The 22,919-nt window shown below is 42.6% G+C and overlaps 1 protein-coding gene across 1 annotated transcript in view; it reads right to left on the bottom strand.

Annotated features, from left to right (window-relative positions):
- The window catches only part of TMEM132D (transmembrane protein 132D), a 1,095,696-nt gene extending 1,075,888 nt beyond the window's left edge, over window positions 1-19,808 (bottom strand). Inside the window, exon 1 of the mRNA XM_088482164.1 lies at window positions 19,301-19,808. Within this exon, the coding sequence (XP_088338290.1) occupies window positions 19,301-19,379 (79 nt within the window). The 5' untranslated portion in view covers window positions 19,380-19,808. The remainder of the gene's footprint in view (window positions 1-19,300) is intronic.
- Between the last annotated feature and the right edge of the window lie 3,111 nt (window positions 19,809-22,919).

Raw genomic sequence — 22,919 nt, 5'->3', positions numbered from 1 at the left:
TTGAGGCTCCTGGATAGAGTGTCTAACCGTTTATATCCCAAAGCCACGTAATTTTTTTTATTTGTTGTTATTTTGTAATAGATAAAATTTTTCTAAGATATTGGTTTGTGTGGCTTGATTAGCCCTTTGTATCCAAGAACCTTATTTTGTTCCACCGAGAATAGTATCCTAACCAAGTCGGGATGCCGGTGTCGGGATTCTGACCGCCGGGATCCTGTACCCAACCCCTTGAGAATGTGGCTTTCTTTTGGTTTTGTATTGGTAAAACTAGATTTTCTCAATTTTATTTACTGGCAATTATATAGGAAACTGCCTTAAAAATAACAAAATGTATTATTTTCTTCCTCATGACACTTATGTATATAAAGCAATGCTGGATATGTAATTACAGAAGTGAATTTAGCTAGTTCAGGACTCTCAGAAACACTCAATGGCCACTTTATTAGTTATACCTTTCTAGTATTGGGCTGGATTCAGCCCTTTGCCACAAGACAGCTGGAATTCTTTGCGGCATTAATTCGACAATGTGCTCGATATTCATTAGAGATTGTGGTCCCTGCTGATAGTATAGTATCACACAGCTGCTGTAGCTTTGACAGCTGCACATTCTCCTTTTCCATCGCATTTTCAAGGTGCTTTATTGGATTGATATCTGGTGACTGTGGAGACCACTGCAGTACACTGACTTCATTGTCATGTTCATGGGTAGACTGTGGACAAGGATGACTAGGTCAGCAACAACACTCAGGTAACCTGTGGAATTTAAAATGATTCTCAACTGATATTAGGGGTCTAATATGTGCAAAGAAAGTTTTGCCAACATTATTACACCACCATCACTGCTGAGCATTCAGAGATGTTTTCTGCATACAACTGTTGTAACGCACGGTTTTTAGTCACTCATATTCAGTGGCGGCTCTAGGAGTGGGGCTGCAGCGCAGTCCAAAATTCAAACAGGGGAGCCACACCAACTGCCAGTGAGTCCCAGCCATCTATGTTTGGCAGCATTTGAAATGGCAGTTGGTGTGGTTCCCCTATTTGAATTTTGGACTGCACTGCAGCCCCACATCAGGAGCCACCACTGCTTATATTACATTTCTACCCTGTTCTGGTGTTTGGTCTGAACAATAGCTGAACCTCTAGTTGTTGCTACAATATTGACTGATAAAATATATAAAATAAAATATAAACTATTTTATATTTCCATTAACAAGCAGGTGTACAAGGTGTAGCCACTGAGTATACTGTATGTAAATGTATACAAGGTTTGATAATGATACTAATACCATGGCCGGACCAGGGACAAAGATACTGTATTCATTTTTTTATATTTGTATTGAAAGTGCTCTAGCTCCCATATTCTGGCACCCAGAGACTCTGGTATCCTCGTTTAAGATGAGAGTCTCCTCCTTTGAAAGATATGACTCTTCAGAAGTTATTTGCTGTTGATGTATGATCACAAGAGAAAACTCCTGAACTGCAGAAATCATTATGAAGTCAAAAGGATGGGGGTATACTGTATATCTCCCATATTGGCTTTAATAAAAATAAGGGTCATCCTTATTTGAAAGATGAGAGTCCCTTTTTCAAATGAGGTGGCCCCTTAGTGGTTATCTTGTGATCATCAGACAATATAAACCGGCACTGAAGAAAATGGAAGATTCTAATGGCTAGCTCTCCCACATCCTGCAGCAAATAAATACAAGATAAAGATTAATAACACCTTCACCTTGAAATTAACACAACATGGTCCAAATAAATTAGCGTCTCTAAATCTAATCCAAGGATGCTCTACCACCATTCCACGATGCAAAAAGAGAGTTGACTACTGGGGGTTTCAGAGGTGGGACTGCAGCACAGTCCAAAGATCAAACAGGGAAGCCACACTAACTGCCACCCCAAATGCTGCCAAACCTCGCCAGCCGGGACTCACTGGCAGTTGGTGTGACTCCTCTATTTGAATTCTGAACTGCGCTACAGCCCCACCTCTAGAGCCACCACTGGAGTTGACGTTACACCTAGAATTATCCAAGATCACACCAGGCTTCAAAACTCGTCACTTGTAGTTTGATATAGAGGCCAACCACACATTAGAGATGTGTGCAGACTCCTGTGTTTTGGCAAAACCACCCTCATATGTTTTAGTTTTATCAAAGCACCCTCAAGTGTTTTGGTTCAGTTTTGGTTTTCTTAAAAATTTGATAAACACAGATAAAATCATGTATTTTGGACCAATTTTTGTTCCTATAGTATTATTAACATCAGTAAAATAATTTTCAAGTCATTTCCAGTAAATTTTGGCCACCTTACTGCACCTGAAATCATGAGGGAGGGACTTAAGTGCAAAATGCGCAAGATTCGTTTATTTAGATCCAAGTTCCGGACTTGGCAAGATTTTTTAAAGCTTGGATATAGATAAAGTGGTGACAAAAAGTACCAACCAATCAGCTCCTGTCATTTTTCAAGCACAATCTGTGAAATAAAATTTAGGAGCTGATTGGTTGGTACTTTCTCTCTCTCCACTGTATCTCATCTCTCTATAAATACAAAATTGCCAAGAGCCTTGCAAACGTTGTATATCATCACTGATGGCCAAACAAAGGTCCAACTATTGGCCTAATTCAATATTGTTAAATAACTAGATTTTTTTGGATACCAAAAACATGAACTGCCTTTAACAAACATGCTTTAATACATTCCACAACATACCTCCATACCCAATCCAACAACAAACAAAGGAATAATGAAAAAGGGGTAGTAGCTGATTTTGGTGCCAAAAAACAAACAAGTGCCTTATGATACATATGGGCTTAATATCATAGCAGCTGTAAGATGAAGTGAAAAAGAAATACCAGATACTCATGATATCTAACCTGTACCTTCATTCAAAAAACACATCATGAAGACAAAAACAAACAAACAGTGGGTTAGTCACAAAATAAAAACATGGTAACCAGCCCGGAGGTAAAATATATAAATTCTTGTTTGTGAAATTGGAATAACTACTTGATGCCTTTCATAGGAAACACAAATCCCTCACAAACATCTGCAATAGCAGCGAGTTGTCTAAACTTCTGGGAAGTATGCAAAACAAAGGTCCTTAAGGACTTTGCCCCACTGGGTAGAGTACCGAAAAATCATTCTTCCATTGACCCAAATACTGAATATCGAAAGGGGGAAAAAAAAAATTAAAACATTGCAGTGGTAGAAAATGGTTTCCACAATCCTAAATGAATGGTTAAATCACTCAGGGCCTATTCATCATTGGGGGTCATATGACCCACAATGATTAAGTATCCACTTTACAGCGGGGATTACTTAAGTATCCACCTCGCCATGGGGGATACTTATCACCAGAGCAATTCATCATTGCTCCGGTGTGTGGACAGCTGCTCCGAAAAGCACCTGTCCCCTCGATTAGTAGCACTGCTACAGAAGTCGCAGCTCTACTTACCTGTCCCCGTTGCTGGCTTCTGCGCATGTGTGACCTGAGGTCTCGAATGCACATAGCCACCGGGAGCAGTGAGGAGGTGGCGGAAGGGATGCGCAGAGTTCCCTCTTCGCAACCCCTGGAACTTATTCCCATAGAAAGGAGCAGGGCTTGTTCTCGCAGGCAAACTCCAAAAACGTTACGTTTTCAGAGTTTTCTGAATTTCAGGTGGTGCTATCGGACCCCTGATGATGAATGGTCCGTTACCGTAAAGGTTAATGGGCCATTTTAGTGTTGATAAATAGGCCCCTCAATGTTAACAGTATAAATGCAATGCACCGCTGCAATGCATGACCAAATTGAAAGCCTTTTAACAGGGACCTACCAGCATGGATCAACTAAGTGGCAGCAACACTCGGATGCGCCCTCTTAAAAGCATGCGCCAAGGACATCGGGCAGATCCACATATCCTGACAGCTCAATCATGAAATACTGTGGCCTCATCCTACCTGGTCAGTCTTGTCATTCTTATGGTGCGTACACATGGTCATATCGGGGGACGAGATCAGATAACGATAGTTATCTGATCATCCTGCATGTGTTGGATGATCATTATCGAACATCCAACACATGCATTTTTGGCAACTATGACTATAGCGGTCTCTATAGTAAACAGGCTAACCTGGTCGATATCAACCTGCTTGCACGGACTACGAACGATAGTCGATAACGGTCATACGTGGCTGCGCATCGACCATCGTTTGCAGGGACCAGAATCTTTCATATTTTAAAGATAACGATAGGATCGTTATCATTAAAATCTGACCGCTTATCTGACCGTGTATACGCACCATTAGATGTTCCAATCTTACATAGGAGCACTTCACTCCAAATAAAGGAGATATATGTTTAAGCTGTCACCCAAATACACTAACATGTCAAATTGCCATGATGGGCCATAGCATATGCAACTTAAACATAAAGCTTACCTTGCCTATGCACAGTTAGCAGAATAAACTTTCCACATTGTGTAATTCACTACTATAAAATAAAGAGGGGCAATTGCCCAACTGAATGCTAGCCATTAAAAAGGGTAAAGAAAAAGTAGGTATAATGGGTGCACACTGTCTCTTAAAACAACATTTTATTACATGTCATGTAACATTTGCAGCGAAAAATATTAAAACCAATAGATTAGTACTCATGAGTATATAAGCTGTTTGTTCTTTTTGGCAACCACTACTATGTTTACTTATTTTGGCTCCAATTGCCACCATTTTGTTTGGGTATAAATACAGGGTCCCAGTAAGGTGACAGCTGCCCCGATATTGCCCTGATGCTGCCTGAGTGCTGATGTGATTGTATGACTTTTGTCTACTGAGGTGTCTCAACACCTGCATGAATTGATGAAATAGATAAGCTGAACGTTTCTTCAGTCTGGTGAGTGCAATCCTTTTTTACTGAAGTGCCAAAAGTCATGGGATAGATGCTAGCCCAGTAAAGTGCAGCAACTCTTTGTGGCATCATTTCTACAAGTGGATGGAAGACCTCTGGAGAGATGTTGACCCATGCCATCTGGATAGCTTTGCACGGCTCTATGATATTTGTAGGTGCAGGATCTTGGTTGCGAATTGATCTCTCCACCACATCCCATAAATACTTAAAATAGGTTCATGTCGGGCAAATGTGGTGGCCAAACCATTTGTCTGAACTCTCCACAATGCTCCTCAAACCATTTCGGAGAACTTAGGACTGATGACACGGTCCATTAGCCTGCTGGAATATTCCATCATTGTGGGAGAACATGAAATCCATGAAGGGCTGCAAATGGTCATCAAGCAGTGCAACGTAGCGGTTTGTAGTCATTGACGTGTTTGGGTGGACCAGCAGACCCAACCCAATTCAAGTGAAAACACCTGACACCATTATTGAACCACCAACAGCATGCACAGTGCATTGTTGACAACTGGGGTCCATGACCTCATGGGGTCTGCGCCACACCTACCATCAGCCTGAAACAACTGGAACCATGACTCATCAGACCATGCTACATGTTGCCAGTCCTACAGGGTCCAATTAGTTGTGAGCCCAGGTGAGGAGCTGGGTCTAGTGTCGTTGTGTTAACAGCGGCACTTTGGTGGGTCTTCTGCTCCTATACCCCATGAAAGCTAAAGAATGCTGCACTGTTGGCATCTCCTGCATTGAATGTGGATATGATTTGAGCCAGTGTCGCTTGTCTGTTACCACGGTCAATTCTGGCTAGACGCACGCTGGTCGCGATCATTAAGCACCCATGGTGGGCAACTGCACTGTCCATGGCGGGTGGTAATGCCTTCCATGAGGTATTCCCGGAACACTTGACACAGCAGATCGAGGAATGTTGCATGTCCACACAACTTCAGAAATGGAATGTCCCAACCGTTGGGCAACCACTATTATGCACCGTACTGAGAAAATTCAGGTTGTCTTGCCATGAGCTTTCTAGCCGGTGTTCAAATTGGCTCATAAGATGTCAGATTACAACTTATGCAGGTCTGGGCATTTCCAAGATGTCACAGTATGGTGACGCCACCTGCCATTAAGTTTACATACTGCTATCCCATTACTTTTTCCACTTCACTGTAGAGATAGTAGATAGATAATTTACTATATATGGAACTTGGGACTGTATATTTACTCATCCTATGTTAGCCAAAACATTAAAACCAGTGACAGGTGAAGTGAATAACAATGAATATCTCTCTATGCATTGGTTAGTACCTATCAAAAGTGGTCCAAGAAAGGACAACAGGGACATGGGCACCCAAGGCTCATTAATGCACATTCAGAACAAAGGTTAGCGTACCTGGTCCGATCCCACAAAAGAGCTACTGTAGCACAAGTTGCAGAAAAAGTTAAATCTGGCTATCAGACATAGGGCCGGATTCATCAAGGATCGCAGTTGCAAAGATGCATGCAATCGGTTGATTAATTCGCACTGCGCATGCATATGCATCGCAGTGCGTGAATTGACAATAGCGATGGGAAATGCGTTTGCAGAAGCTACGCAGACCCTGAGCACAGTGATTGACAGGAAGTGCCATATGTGGGTGGTGATGGGGGGGGTGTTCGGGTGAACGCAGGCGTGCCAGTGCGTTGGGACGGCATTGCAGGCGCGTGCATAAATTATCCGTTGTAATTCCATACACAACCTGAGGCCTCATAGCGTGACCTGAAGTTAGCAAATCCTGAGTGAGGTCTGATCTGCCTTAACTGTGCATATCGGTCCGATTACTTTGCTATGTTGCCAAAGTATATGAATGTGTGTAATGGGAAGTGGGCGTCCTTACGGTAAACTGTGATCGCAATGAGATTGCAAACATTTGCTTTTCACCACTAATAATAGCAACTGCGGTGCGTGCGTTCTAGCAGAATAGCGATCCTTGCTGAATCAGGCCCACAGTGCGTTATTGGCGATATTTTTCTGTGTTTGTTTTGTATGAAATGTTTTATTGACTTAAATTGTTATAAACTAATTACCATATAATATTTTATGAAGTCACTTTCCATTGTTATTATTGTCCTGCAGGGATAGGTTTATTTTGCACAAATTGCACAACCTTGCACAGGTTCACTTTATAAACGCACTAGTAGGCACCTATGGTCAACTATATTGTTTTATAAATCTTTTTACTAAGGTGGCAGAGCCCAACTGCCACCATCTTGTTGACTGAGCAGACACCTTTATATATGAAAAGGGAGTGCCACCAGTGTCGGACTGGGGCATGAGCGGCCCACCGGGGGTATGCAGTGTTAGGAGCCCATGCTTAAGGGGTGTGGTCAGCCACTACAGCCGCTTGGCTAACCATTTGGCAAAGTTTGGTAAAGTTTCTATTGAAGTGCGCCAAGCATCCATGTTTATCTGCAGGTAACTGCCAGGTAATTGACCCACTAATAGAGTAACAATGTATAATTTGAGTGCACAGTCTGGAACCTGACACCCAGAGGAAGAAGTGGGGGCCCCAGACAGTGGGGCCCACCGGGGAATTCCCCTGTACCCCTGTGGGCCAGTCCAACCCTGAGTGCCACATATACACAAGTATATGTACATATACACACGTATTACCACATATTTAACTAAATATAATAAGCATGCACTGGTGAAATACATTTCACGTTGTACATTGTGGGAGAATATTTGGCGCTGTTTTCTTCCATTTATTTATTGTTTCCAAGGCACTAGCATTAGGCATCTTTAGGCAGCTGCCTAGAGCGCCGTCACTGATTGATTGCTGCTGACACCCCCTAACAAAAAACTAAGGATGTCTCTGTAAGAATGTCTCCTGTTCAAATTAATATTGTGGACCTTAATAGTGGCTGCCCCCGTGCTTTTCTACTGTCATGGCCATCCATGACTTCAGACATGTCTGATGCAGGAATCAGTGCACACCATTTCCCAATCCGCCCTTTCCCTCCCAGCCAGGAGCCAGTCACTCATAGAAAAAGCATTATTTTGTGCAATTCACGTAGGCTAAATGGATGGACTATATTAAATCAAAACCAATGGTTTCTGTGAAATAAATGATTTTATTAGTACACATGCTGTTTGGTCAATGATTTTTTGTCTATATTAGTTTATGGCTATAGTTGTTGTTGGTGTGTACATATATACATTATTCATGGGACAGACAGAAATGACCTACTCATAAGCATTGATTGCTTATTGATTTTTTCATGTAAATCGATATTTTGGCATGCCTCCAGCACAAAGATTTAAAGGCTCTTTGTGATTTTATAAAGGGCTGCCGCCGGCATCAGCTGCCGTCGACTGTCACTGATCTTTCTGCCAATAGCTTCTTTGTGCTCTACTTTGCCATTGCTTTTTTCCAATCACTGACTATAGTGTATAGGTCTGACCTAAAAGTGGAAGTCACATGACCACCGGGAACCGGATGCCGCACTGGAGCTGCTGCAGCCCTCGGGAGCAGGTAAGTCACAGTTGGGCCACCAGGGACGATATGCTGACATTCTAACAGGTCAACATTTCATCAGTGTTTACATGATGAATGTCGGCATGGTCAGAGTTGATATTATGACCATTCTCATGTCAACATGATGAATGTTGACATTGTTACTGTTGACATATCATACCTCAGGAGGAGTGCAGTTATTCTGACAATAAAAGTATATGGTATTGTTAAAATAATTTCATAGTGTTGCAATAATTCTGATGATACAGTAGTTGAGAATGAAACTATACAAATGGTAACTTACAGTACTACACAGATGCAGCCATTTTTAGTTATATTCTTTTCAAAATGATGCAAACAATGTATCTGTACAACATGCTTTGTCTATATAAATCTGAAGAACCAATTTATTACTTATTGGTAGTGAAACAATCATAGTAATTATATTTCGTAACAGCTAACTAATTATTTAGGAACTGTAAGCTTTCAGGATATGAAACCCTATCTCCAGGAAAGCTTGTTTAGTGTCCTAAAACTTATGTAATTACTTAGTAATTTATCATTAATAAAGCATTTTCTATGAAAACAACCCAGCACAACCTAATGCATGTAGCTCTGTGTCCATTCTGGTTAAGTAGACTCAGATTTACTCTGCATATTAGATGGAAGAAGTAGTCCAGCAGAACATTGCTGCACAGTGACGTAAATCGGGTATAAGGAGTCCAGGGCAAATTGAAAAATGGAGCCCCCCGCCTATGTGCGTGCGCTGTGAAAAATGGGTGTGATCAAAAGGGGCGTGGCCACTTAAAAAGAGGACACCCCTTTCTCGTCACTCTAAACATACCTTTCCATTCCATATGCATCTTAACGCAATTAACCTTTTAAAGTCCCCCCTATGCATTGCCTCCAGTAGTGGTCCCCCTTATGCAGGCCCCCAGTAGTGCCCCTTATACAGTACCCCCAGTAGTGGTCCCCCTTATGCAGCCCCCGATTAGTTCCCTTTATACAGTGCCCCCAGTAGTGGTCCACCTTATTCAGGCCCCCAGTAGTGATCCCCCCTATCCAGTGCCCCTTATATAGTGCCCCCTGTAGTGGTCCTCCCTATTCAGTGCCCCTAGTAATGGTCCCCCCACTGCAGTGCCCCTTCGGCCCATAGTAGTAAGTTCCTTATATAGTGCCCCCAGTAGTAGTCCCCCAGCAGTGGTCCCCCCTATGCAGTGCTCCTTATATAGTGCCCCCAGTAGTATTCTCCCCATGCAGTGCCCCCAGTAGTGGTCCCCCCTATGCAGTGCCCTTTATATAGTGTCCTCATTAGTAGTACCCCCCTATGCAGTGCCCCCAGTAGTGGTCCCCTGATGCAATTACAGTAGTAGTCCCCCCCAGTAGTGGTGTGTCCCCCGATGCAGTCCCCCCCGATGAGACCCCAATAGTGCAGATAAATATACACAAGTGAAAAAAAAAATAACACCTTAATCCCCGCTCCGGCTTCTGTTCCAGCCGCCATCCGCACCTCAGTCTTCCCGTGCTGGCGTGCTCTTCATTATGGGAGAGACGTCATAACGTCTCTCCCATCACCCACTGCAGGAACCAGAAGGCGGAGCTCATGAGTGAGCTCCAACCCGGCTCTTGCAGTGGGCGCAGCAGCAGCCAATGAGAGTCTGTCTGACTCTCATTGGCTGCTGAAACACACACATCGCCGCTGCACTGGCAGTTTCCATAACTCCCAACATTTAAAAGGTGGGAAAGAGGGACAGGTTGGGCGGCCGAAAAAGAGGCGTGGCCTACTGAAAATTGGACGGAGCCTCGTGGCTTCCCCCGTTTTCGTCACTTTAGGGGCGTGCCCAGCACTCTCCAAGACGCTGGACAGCCCCCAGGCTCTCCTCACACAAGAGGACAGATGCGGTGCGCATGCGCACGGCATCTGTTCTCTTCCTGCACACCTGCTGCTCTGCTATGCAGAGCAGCGGTTTGTGCTCTCTCAACTTCCCCCCCCACCACGGGACACTGCGGCCCGCTGGTGGGACAGTCCCAGAAAAACGGGACTGTCCCGCTGGAAACGGGACAGTTGGGAGCTATGAACTTGGGGGGTTTGGAACTGGGTAGACAGAGACGAGAGGAAGAAAGAAAGATGGCAGTGGGAGTACAGAGAGAAAGAAAGACAGATGGGGAAAGCTGGGACAAAGATGATAGAGAGACAGTTGGGAGGTTTGAAACAGAGATTGGAGAGGAAGAGAGACAGATGGCAAAGAGAGACAGAGACAGATGGGGAAGCTGTGCCAAAAATGTGAGATATACAGCTGGAGGGCTTGTAACTGAGGGGACAGACATGAGAGGAATAGAGACAGATGGCAGAGAGAGAGTTCAGAGAGCAAGAGAAACAAATGGGGGAGCCATGACAAAGATAAGAGACAGAGACCGTTTGGAGGGGTGGAACTGGGGTGATAGAGATGAGCGACAGAAAAACGGGAAGAGGGGGACAGTGATGAGAGAGAGACAAATTAGGGGGAAGGAGGCAGAGTTTACAGAGAGAGATATGAGGGAGGGGGGAAAAGTGAGAAAGACAAAAAGAAGGTACAGAGATGGGGAGGTGAGAGAAGAGAGAAGAAAATCTGCAACGTTGAGCATCTGATGTCTGCTCCTATTACCACCCCGGGTCCACAACAAAACCAGAACCTCACACTAACAAATAATGATAGTGTGTCCTGGATAACACATTGCCAAAAATCTTTAACTATGGTAGTGCGACATGGAGCACAAACCAAGGAGGGCACTAGTACGTGATTCATTGATTTGCTTTTTTAATCAGTAAGATGATTTAGATTTTGTTTGTACTACAGGTGCAGCCCTTTTAGTAATGTAACCTGCCCTGTTCCCTGGTTTTGGCAACACCCGGTCCGGCAGTGCAATTAAAACAAGATGTCCATTACAGCAAAAAGCCACTTACTATATGACACTACCGATGTGGATAAAGGTAAATATGAAAGCAGTGTGACACACACTAGTGTTGTGTGAAACAAGGTGCAGTAATATCTGATTGATGCAACTACTGCACACAAACCAGCTACACAGTGTCAGATTTATAATATATTGTTGATCTAATAGTTGTAGAGGGTAATGCAATTTTACTTCCACCAGCTTGTCAGATATAATTAAGGTTGTAACATTACCAGCATTATTCCTGACCTGTGGCTGATCCTTCTATACTAAAACTGAACCTACAAATTAGATTGTAGATTAAACAATAAACATAGAAATGATCTTGGATTTTTTCACGTTCTGGCGTTATACAAGTAGTGTGAGCAGCATTTGTGATATATTGTATGAAACTTGATTATAACTTTAAATCTTGCATATAGAGACATAAATCACAACGATGCAACCATCATCATCAACTTGAAAACTTATACACGGTCTATGTGCTGTATTTGTAGTAAATCAGCATTTTCAAAGCAGCGAAGATTACATTAGGAGGCAATTGTCCCAGTATTTTATAGGCAAGTGACTTAAGGCACCCATCATAGTAATGCTTGATGACTGTGGCGTTAAACGCACCTCTATATGAAACAAAAATCATATATACAACTTGTTACTATTCATAGCCCTGATTTGGGAAGCAGAAGTGTAAGGTCTGCAGTAGCCTAGGGGCTTGTACACATCTACTGTATGTTGAAAAACAATGTAAGTTAGAAACATAGACAAAATCTTACTTTGTTCTTACTTTGACAGAGTGTTCAAACTGTGTTTAATAACACGTCTCTAAGCTTCCCTGCAGCATAGCGGATGCTATGTATTTAATGAGCGTTTGCGCTCCCATAGAACTGCACTACATTTTACTGAGTGCTAAAGGAGACAACATTGAGACTGTCACAAAGCAAATGCTTGTCAGTGTGTGCAAATTGTTCATTTGTTTGCATTTTTGTTTGTACTATCAAAGCGCAGTTAATGTGCTTTAAGGGCATTAAAATGTTTGAAATTATTGCCATGGACGGGATGCATTAAGCATCGCATTTTGCATGTGATCCATCTCGCTACTCACCGCATGCATGCCGGCATTAATAACACCGGTATACATGATGAAAATCAAAGAGCTGTCCTTTTGCGAGAGAGGAACTTCCGGGTTTATGACCCAGACGTCCCTCTGCGCATGTGCAGAATGACGAGAGTGCTGCCGGGGGTGCTGGTAGGGATCTGATTGGATCCCCCTCACAGCACTTTGCGGAAAGCAGCCCATAAACTTCTATTTGGTAACGCCTCATTGGGTCCAAGCTGCTTTGCTTTCCGAAGCTTGGTGCATATAAGAAATTAGGGTATTTTCAGGGGTATGACTGCATTATTGATGATAGTACATCCCGCCCCAGAACACTTATGGTATCACAAGCAGGCTAAGGTTAATGTCCAAGTAAGTTTCTTCCTTCAATTTAAAAACACGCTGACACGCCATTACGGTGGAATAATTATAATCTGGAATATAAAAATGGCATAGACATATTGAATATGGTAGATATTTTATGCTTACTTTGTTCTTCAATTTTTTTCACATAAGGGACTTATTTATTAATGAAATGCGAGAGGCACATGCAAGTTATGGACCTGACCCACAGCAATTTGCGGCGGCAGCTACAAATCCCAGACCAATTCAGTTCCTCCTAAAGCAGTTGTCCCGTGATCCGTAACATCCATTCTTTTGCTACTAATTACTAGTGGTGAAAGTGTACATTAAACCCGACAGTGTTACTACACAAACATTAATTCATGCATGCGTAATGTGAGCGTCAGAGGAGCTTAATGAATAGTCATTGCCACACACAGGACATAATGGGCCAAATGTAATAAGATGAGAGTATAGAGAATGGGAGAGTTTTCTTACACTTTTTATACTCTGCCAATGTAATAGAGTCCGAGAACAAAGCAACAGAACAAACTCGCATGTTTTTCATATTCAAAAAACTCTCACGATTTAAACTCTCATCCAGATGTTTTCGATTTTGAAGATAAAACTCGACCAATGTGAAAGTTTACTGCTAAACGCTCACATTTTCTAAACTCTCACCCCATTACATTTGGCCCATAGTATCTGTGATATCTCATGCCTTGCAACTTTAATGAATGGGTCAGTTTGTTAAAAATGTGAAAAACATGCGGAAACTACCTTTTTTGTATGGTTAATGGACCCAATCATTGATGGACATTCCTCAAAGTATCTTGGATTAAGCTTACATTATGATCATAATTTATTATGTATCAACATTGAATTATTTGTAAATTTTAAGATAAAATGAAGTTTACATTTGTTTAAAAAATTTTTAGGATTTAAAAAAAAAAAAAAACATGAGTTACACAAACTTTTTTTTTTTCTTGCAAAATATAATATAGAAGTTACATCTATCAATTATAAAGGGACAGACTAAATTACACGTGGTGTTTACCGCGAAGGTAAAGCTTCGGGTTTAATGCACTGAGCTATTCAATTATTAGTTAATTTCCCTGCACAGCAAACCGGCGTTAATCCTTAAATTCCATGTTAAGTTCTGGAATCTATGGGTTTTCCTGTACATTAAGAAGGTGCATTTAGTGTGGATATTTCCTTGCAGCTCCTGAGGCTGCGATGAAAAATCTGCGTTCAGAGCAACCTCTGGGGTTTAACGCACGGAAATGCAACGTTTAATTGAATAAATAATGTAAACCCTGCAGCTAATTGAATCTGCCCTTGTGTCTGCATGTGCTTAGAATCAAACACTTAAGCTTTGTAAGCATAAGACTGTTTGAATAAATAAGTATAAATTTGGTCAATCACACTAGAGAACAGAAGACGCAAATTAAGTGATTATATACAAGAATTCAGACGCAGATACCTCACTATAAGTAAATGTGTATGCATAAAAACTCAGTAAGGTAAAAGGAAATACAGGTACAGTATAGAGATATGGGAGAGTGAGTAGGTTTACTTACATTATATATTTAAATTATAATTAAACATGACTTTAAAGTCTATAATTTATCAAAGCACATCTATGTATTTCATGTGTAATTGTATGTTGTTATGTAAGATGCTTAAAAAGTCATATTTTACTTCTATGGTGCATGGCTATGTATACACTCAAGGACCATTAATCCTTGACAAACCAAAAGGATATGGATCATTGATATATGATCTTTATGCTATATGTCCATGTTTGTTCACACTAGCATAACAGACCATGGAACTAACATTTAAAGGGAACGCTCACCAATCTCTGTTTATCAAGATTTCTGCAACCCTTGTAGCTGTTTTGAAATAAAACACATACTCCAAATGATAATGAGATGGTTTACAAATTATTTACTTTTTCTGCTACATTTGATTGGAAACATAAGCATGTATTAAAGTTTTGGTACTTGTTAGTTATATGGGCCCCACTTGACTATACCCACCTGCCATTCCAAGGAGACTTCCGTTACCTTGCGTACGAATAGGGTGTACAGGATAACCAAACTGATAGAAGTTACTGTACATGCAAAATCTTACTTATAACCCTTTCAGACAAACCCCGGCTTTAACCCGGCTCGGACCCTGGAGACTGAACACAGGTTGAAGCCGGGGTTTCAGTACTTACCCCCTCTCACACCTGATGATGGACGGGTTATTCCTGGGCAATAACCCTTCACACGAGACCCAGATCTTCCAGTGACCCGGATCTTCCATCTAACAGTGGACACTTGGAGATGATGTCACCTCCAATTGCTACTGTGCCCGCCAATCAAGTCCTTTTAGGCATGACCCGGGTCATCAAGACCCGGGTCAGCCTTTCAGATATAAGCCGGGGTACTGACATAGGCTACATGTCTTGGGAATAACTCTGGTTGATTGCAGGGCCACAGACCTGGGACTGTCAACCAGGGCTGTCTCAACAGCAGTGTGGGCCCTGGGCAAAGCAATGCAGTGGGGCCCCTACCCACCCATTCACGGGAAAGAAATTTAAATAGTCAATCAAATTAAACCTTTAGATTTAGTTCACCACCTGTATAACAATGTATAAACATTTTCATTAACTCAGCTCTCACACAGATCCAGATGGCGGAGGAATTCTCATTATGGCATTCTCATTCTTATTGCTGCAATAATACCATATCACACTTTGATCATAGTATGATAGGGATCGGCATGAATGATCGCCGGATCAATTTCCTCGGTGGTTCAAATCCAGATTCCAGAAGACCGGCTAACCCTCCCCCATCGCGGCTGTTCGCAGCCGGCACCCGGCTTACCTTCTTTCGGTATGCCGGGCTTCGGGCACCCGGCGTAGGGATAATGATAGACGTTGGTATTTCGATGGCTGTCATTGGTTCCCTGTCGGGATTAGACAGTTGGGAAGCCAGCAGACGGCATTTCAACTGTCGGCTTCCTGACTGCATCCCGTATGATATGATATTATTGCAGCAATAAGCCCCGTCATAGTGAGATTTTGTTGGGTTCTAATTATAGCGGATTACACAGTCATTTGATTCATACTGCGCAGCTCAGCCGCAGCGCTGTCCTTACCTTTGCGGTGGGGGTGGATGCACCTGTGGCCAGGTCTGGAGTCACCGGGACAGAGGCAGTGGCTAGCAGAGGAGTCTCCTGAGGAGGCTGAGACCAGGATGGGTCATCCAGGTTCGGGACTCAAGTATACACGGCAGCGGCTGAGTGGCAGAACAGCAGCAGCTCTCAAGGTAAGGCAACGCCCAAACTGCCGGGCCTGGGCGGAGCTGCTGCTGCTCATCAACTAGGGATGTGCAGGCTCGGATAGGTTCCAGTTTGCACGCAGAGTTTGGATTTTTCCCTCCAAAAATCAGGTCTCAGAAAGAGGCAAAACGTCATCTTTCACGGACAAGCATCGTCTTCCATAGACGACTAGGTTTGTCCATGAAAGATGACGCTTTGCCTCTTTCTGAGACCTGATTTTTGGAGGGAAAAATACAAACTCGGCGTGCAAACTGGAACCTATCCGAGCCTCCACATCCCCATCATCAACCAGTCAACAGTCGCCTCTCACATGACAGGGACTCTGCCTGACTAGTCTGAAGCCGGCAGATGAAGTGGAACTGGGACTGAGGTGAATATTCATCATCCGGAGGGGGGGGGGGGGGCGGGGGTGCTTGAGTACTTGTCACCAGGGAAGGGGATCGGAACGCAGTGCGCCGGCGACAGGCTTTTAAAAATATCACAAATTTACCAACTTGCCGCGACTACAGGGGAGCGGGTTGGCGGGCCCTTAGAAGCTAGGGGCCCTTGGGCAACTGCCCAGCAAGCCCAATGGAAGAGACAGCCCTGCTGTCAACCCGGGTCAGACCCTTTCAGACATAAGCAGGACCCGGGTCGACTCGTCGTACCCCAGTAAATTCCCAGGTTTTTGCTTATGTCTGAAAGGGGAATTAGTGATATTTTTCCTGGCTCCTGTATCCAGAGGGATGATAGAAGTGTTGCTCTTGAGCAACCCTTACTTACATGTGGCGACTGTATAATCAACAGGTACCAAATATTTCACTCATCTAATGTAAACTCATTTTAAATTTGAAAAGACTGTAGTCTGTGATTGTTCTCTGCAAAGTTAACCTTTAATGCTATGGAGCAAGGGGAAGTAGAACAATTAATTACATCGTGTTTAAATAAATAATTCAATTAGGCATAAATTTGATCAACCAAAACTGAGCGCGAACCTATTTTTTTGTAGGTATTTATGAAGAAAAACAACTGTCTCAAATGTGCTAAAAATATCAAAGCAAATAGATATTCAGTATTTCTAAATGTGCTATAAATACTCAAGCAAATGGATATTCAGTTGTTCTAAATGTGCTATAAATAGCAAATGGATATTCAGTTTTCTAAAATTTTTAAAAAAAGAACTAAAAATTGGATTTATTTTTCACAATATTAATGCTAAATTGAAAAAAAAAAAAATCCTAAAATTATTTGGAATGCACAGCATCAAACATAACACATACAAAATAATTTCAAATCAATATCAGAAAAACTCAGTAGAAATGTGCCAGGAAGAGAATATTGTTGTTGCCATTGACATAACTGAGTTTTTTGTAAGAAAGCCTTTCTGCCTACAGTACACTGTGCGATAAAGCAGCCGATCTGAAGAATTGGTACGATTTGGCTGCTCTATCGTACAGTGTATGGGCATGATATTGGACAGAGCACGCACCCGTGGGGTTGTACATCGCACCCCCAAATCTTACTGCAGGTTCAGTCGATCTTGGGATGTGGTGTGCGATCCCATGCAGTGCTATGCGGGTGGGGGAGGGGGAGCCGGCATATCCAATCGCACTGTGTGTGGGGACCGCCCGATATGTCGGACGTCGGATCCCCCATCGGATCTCATGGTGCATATCGCACCGTGTATGGCCAGCTTAAGAGACATGGCTGCTTTGCAAAATCAGTTCTTTTTTCAATAAGAAGATCTACTTGCAAATATATTGTGCAAATCCCTGCACCCGTAACTTGGGTTGTTCATCATATTTAAAACTTAGCTGCCCAAATCGCACTTCATTATGGAACACAATCCTCTTTGAAAACCTTTGCAGCATAGCAAGCAACAAGTTGCCAAATACACATTTAGTCCAAAAGAAGGCAGCAATTACAGTATTTCATCTGATGGGACAGGAAAGAAATCCATCACAGGTAAATTAAGTGACTGAGTTATAGTAATGCAAACCTTTGAAGAACATACGAAACTGAAAAGGCAGGCTACCTGTTAAAATTCTGCATCCTGTATTAACCATACAAAATGTACAATAACAACCATGCATTACAACCATGAATTAACAGTTTCTTATACTACTAATATCAGGAGCTGAACATAAGCTGAGGTGAGCCTGGGGGGGGGGGGGGGGAGCATGTAGGGTTTATTACGCTGCATCAGTATACAAAAGTAGGTGTCATAACATTATTATGAGTTCTAAGATGAGTTTTAATAGGAGTTTGATAAGATAACTAGAAGAGAAATGATTTGATGCATACTATATAAGTAATTAATCACTCAGCCTCTTACTAGTCTAAGCCCTGTGTGTGTCACACGTTGTGATGACGTTACCCACACTGACAGCTAGAACATGAATGGAGGTAGCTACAGATGGAGATAGGAAATTAAAGTTGAATGAAGCAAAAGCACACCTGATAGCTAGCCACCCAGATTAATAGTGGGGGAAAATAAAGGCAGCAGTGTGATGCATTCTCCCTAGCAGTTAACTGATCAGTAGGCTGCATACAGCACTGTAACTAGACATGGGATGGAAGTCTACTGCATGGTCTGGTGCTGTCTAGCACCATTGTTGTTACCTGGAATCTTATTGTGCGTGATAGAAAGTCACCAGGAACAATGCATACATCACAGCATTGCTTATACTGCTGGCAATAGTTATATGCATCAGTGCAGGCACATATGCGTCCCTTACACACTGGCATGCACAATAGCAATGTTTTACAGCATAGAGTATCTTTAGCAGAATGAATGCAATTAAGCAGTGCAATTATGACACAAAAAAGTTCTAAAAGAGAATGCAAGTATTTGCAGAATAAGCAACTGCTGTATGGGATTAGAAACACAAATACATCCAGATAACACTTATCCACACTCACCAAAACAAAATATAACATGTCTATTAGACGGCTATGAATAGATTATTTATAATTTCAACCCAAATCCATAAAAATGTAATTTTCCCATCCACTGTGCCTGTGTATAGGCAATCATTGCTGACATGTACCTATATAAGGGAATACATTCTGGAACTTGTGCTTTTTTGTTTTGCTTTGCTTGTCACATAAAAAAACCATGCATGTGCTAATTCAGTTTCCAGCCGCATCCTCCGTGTAGTTATTAGTTAAATAACGAGATCTGTTGCTGTTTCCAGGGATCAGGAACTAATTGCACAAAAGGGACCTTCTCTTCCTTACCTTTAGAAAATGCTGCTGCCAGACTGAGGATCAGCAGAGATGAAATATGCCACATATTCCTTCCAGCAGATCTCTGCATTCTTGGATCCTGACTGAAGTTGCTGCCCCTGATGACACTTTAAAATCAACCAAAGAAATCTTTAAAAGCCATTTCTACAGTGTTATCATCAAAGTCACATTAGGTTTTGTGTTGCCTCTGATCGGTCTCTCTCATCTCCCTCTGCTGTGGCTGGGGATCCGTGCTTAGGAAAACTCAGCCCAACAACCTGCGGACTGAAGGATGATAGATATATTTGTATTGTAGAAATTTCCCACTAGAAGTAGGAGAGAGGGAAGAAATAGATCCGGGAAGGGAAGGCTGTGTGACTGCAGGAAGCGTGGTCCGGTGATGCTATAGCAGATGCCTGCCAGTCCCCTGCCAGTGCTGAGAGTGGGGGAGCTTCCGTGTACAGATGTATTAGTAATACACGCCGAAAGTTTCCTCGCGTGGAGCGCAGCCCATCATCAGACCGGGCAACAGCCAGATTTTCCTCCCACTGCAGGGGCGTAACTTGGACACTGACACTGGGGCGGTCCCAGCGGCCAGCTGGCGTGGAGATGGGCGACTACTATGCACGGGTAATTCGGGATTACTCTCCTAACCTAATGAAAGTGGCACTGGTGGTCTGCAGGCGCTCTCCTGTGATGTATCACCCTGCTGACTGGTGCTGCTGCCATTACATGCACGCTATATAACTATTGTGCTGTTGTTGCATTATAGGATTTGTGTTTTTTCTTGCAGATAAAATACACAATAATATGTAATTACGGCAGTGATTCCCGACCTCGGTCCTCAAGGCACACTAACAGTCCTGGTTTTAGTGATATCCATGATTGTGCACAGATGGTTAAATCAAAATAACTGAGGTACTACTTAAGTCACTTGTGCTCAAGTATGGCTATCCTTAAAACATGGACTGTTAGTGTGCCTTGAGGAACCACTGAATTACAGTGTAGCATACTCCATTACAATCACCCTTATTTACTGGAGGATCTGACTGGCCAGTGACTTTTGCATTCATTTTATTGATTTAGGTATAGTAGGTTTGGCAACAATTCCCAGAAGTTAGGGGGCTCACAGTGGCCAACATCGACCTATATATTGGGATGTGGTTATAGAAATGAAAGAGTGGCATTTTATATACAGTACTGCAATATGAGTGTGTGTGCGCACGCGCCATTTTCCGGGAAATTGTATGAAGGAGAGAGCGCAGCAAATATCTTCAATATTTGTGGTTCTCCATTTCCGACAGCAGCCACAGCCCCTATATGGGGGCTGCAAAACTGTCAGATTTAACAGGATTATTAACTTGGCCCCGATAGGATAATGCCATCTTTAGATGACACTATCCAAAATTAGCCTAAGGGCAAGGCCGGACTGCCCATCTGTTACTTCTGGCAAATGCCAGTAGGGCCGATAGCCAGATGGGCCGGTCCGTCATCAAACTACAGACGAGCAGCTCTGCACTCTGTTCGGCTGGGGAAAGAAGGGCCCCATGAGGCGAGGCTATGTCCTTTTGCGTCGAGGCCACGCCCCTTTTGCGTGCGTGCACAGGGGGACTGCCAGGGCTGCTTAGCAGCCCAAGTCTGTCCCTGCCTATTGGCTACTATTTAACAAAAATTACGGAGAGTGGGTACCTTCCCCATCAATGACCGCCATACGTGTGGTCTACTAACCGTGCATGCGCAGAGTGACCCTGGCTCTTGTTATTGAAATGATTTTGCGTTCAATTCACTTCTTTACACATCATAAGAACTATTTGTAATAAACTAGTCAATTACAGAAGCCAGGGCACCTTCATGACCCTTTATGTTGATTGTTTGAGCGAACTAAGGTGAGGTATATCAAGCATATAGTGATATATACTATCTTTTTACTACGGGGGGTTGCTGACCGGGCTGCAGTCCCAAACCCCTGTCCGGCGACACGCGGCCCCTATTCAGTGCGCATAAAAAGAACAGACATAGGACAGAAGATGGATCGGATCGCTCACCAATAGGTGAGTGCAACAGGACTACTTTGGTAAGTTGTGCACTTGGGCGACAGAGAACGCCACTCCGCCAGACACAGCAATATAACACCCACCACGCATTAACTTTCTCTTTTTTTGGACATTCTTCCACCTCTCCTAAGAAACCTGTATGGATTATGACAATACTATAATGAGGTAAAATAGTGACTTTTTACATTACATTTACTGAGTAGGAGCATTGTGCCTCCCACATACTCAGTGCAGAGACATAAATAAATAGAATTAGAACCCAGAACCTGGTCTCCACATTTTTATTATACAATCCCTGTACTCCATTTTACTACCATTTTTGATTAACCATTGCAACACCAAACAATCTAGTGCGGACCCTCTATAATTTAATTTATCATATTACTGGTGGTTGCACAGAAAAACGTCTGCGTCTGCTGCATTCCCAAAAAGCTGAATAAAGCTGCATACACATGTAAAGATTTTCTGTCCAACCATTCAACTAGCTGATTGGTTGGAATGAAAATCTGTTAGGTATGAAAGCAAATGACAATCAGCAATTTGCTCCCAAACGCCGGAAAATGGACAAAAACTGTTGTTTGAACAAATTGTTTAGATCAAACATTTAACAGACTTGTCTGACGACCATTTTCATCTGTTTTCTGGCATTTAGGAGCAAATTGATGACCATCTGTTACTCCCATACGTTACCAGATTTTCATTCCAACCAATCAACTATTTGGATGGTTGGACAGAAAATCTTTACGTGTGTAACCAGCCTATTGCTACCGTACTAAAAGCAGAAGCTGCTTTCCGCTGATGACAGTCTGGATTGGCAGTCATCGGGGTAGAAAACAAGTCCCTGTGGGACTGCATGTCTGGAGTGTGATTAGCAGAAAACACGTCCAATGGGAAGCCTCTGCTGCTAATTCAAGTATGGGATTTACACTCCTCCTTTAATCCTTGGGCCAATTTTTTTCATGGCAGTAATTATTATACTGTATTCCACTTCCCCTTTATCTTTACTGAAGCTGCTATGCTTGTAATAATCATGCAATGCAGTTGCTATAAGTTTATACCCAACATACATATCACTTATCTAGATATTGCCCATGACTATACAAATACATTTTTCTGCTCTTGTCTCACAGGCAGTGGCGTAAATTCATCTCAGACGCCCAGAGGCAAGTTATAATTTGCCCCTAAATAAAAGGGAAAATAAATATGGTACATATCTATCTATCTATCTATCTATCTATCTATCTATCTATCTATCTATCTATCTATCTATCCATACGCACAATAACACTAATATAGAATATGTGAATTTGTTTCTATTAGGCCTATTTACTAAAGTAAATTTGCAGGATATCCCCCCCAAACACCCTTTTTCGGGTATTTTCAGCTATGTGTTAGTCACATATAAGTTAGTGACCTGTATAGTGCAGTTAGTATGCGACTCAGTCAGTTGTGGTTGAAGGGGCGCCAGAGTCTCACTGGCATGAGAAGCTGCTTAGGAGCAGCGACATCAATGAATGGGAACAGGCTATCGCTAGACGGAAGCGGCATCTGATGGTCTGACACGGAGCTCTCTACTA

Source organism: Taudactylus pleione, unplaced genomic scaffold, assembly GCF_031769625.1.
Source record: "Taudactylus pleione unplaced genomic scaffold, aTauple2 ptg000282l, whole genome shotgun sequence".
Classification (NCBI taxonomy): Eukaryota; Metazoa; Chordata; class Amphibia; order Anura; family Myobatrachidae; genus Taudactylus; species Taudactylus pleione.
Note: the sequence above shows the minus strand (reverse complement) of the source record. Positions and strands in the feature narration are given on the sequence as shown.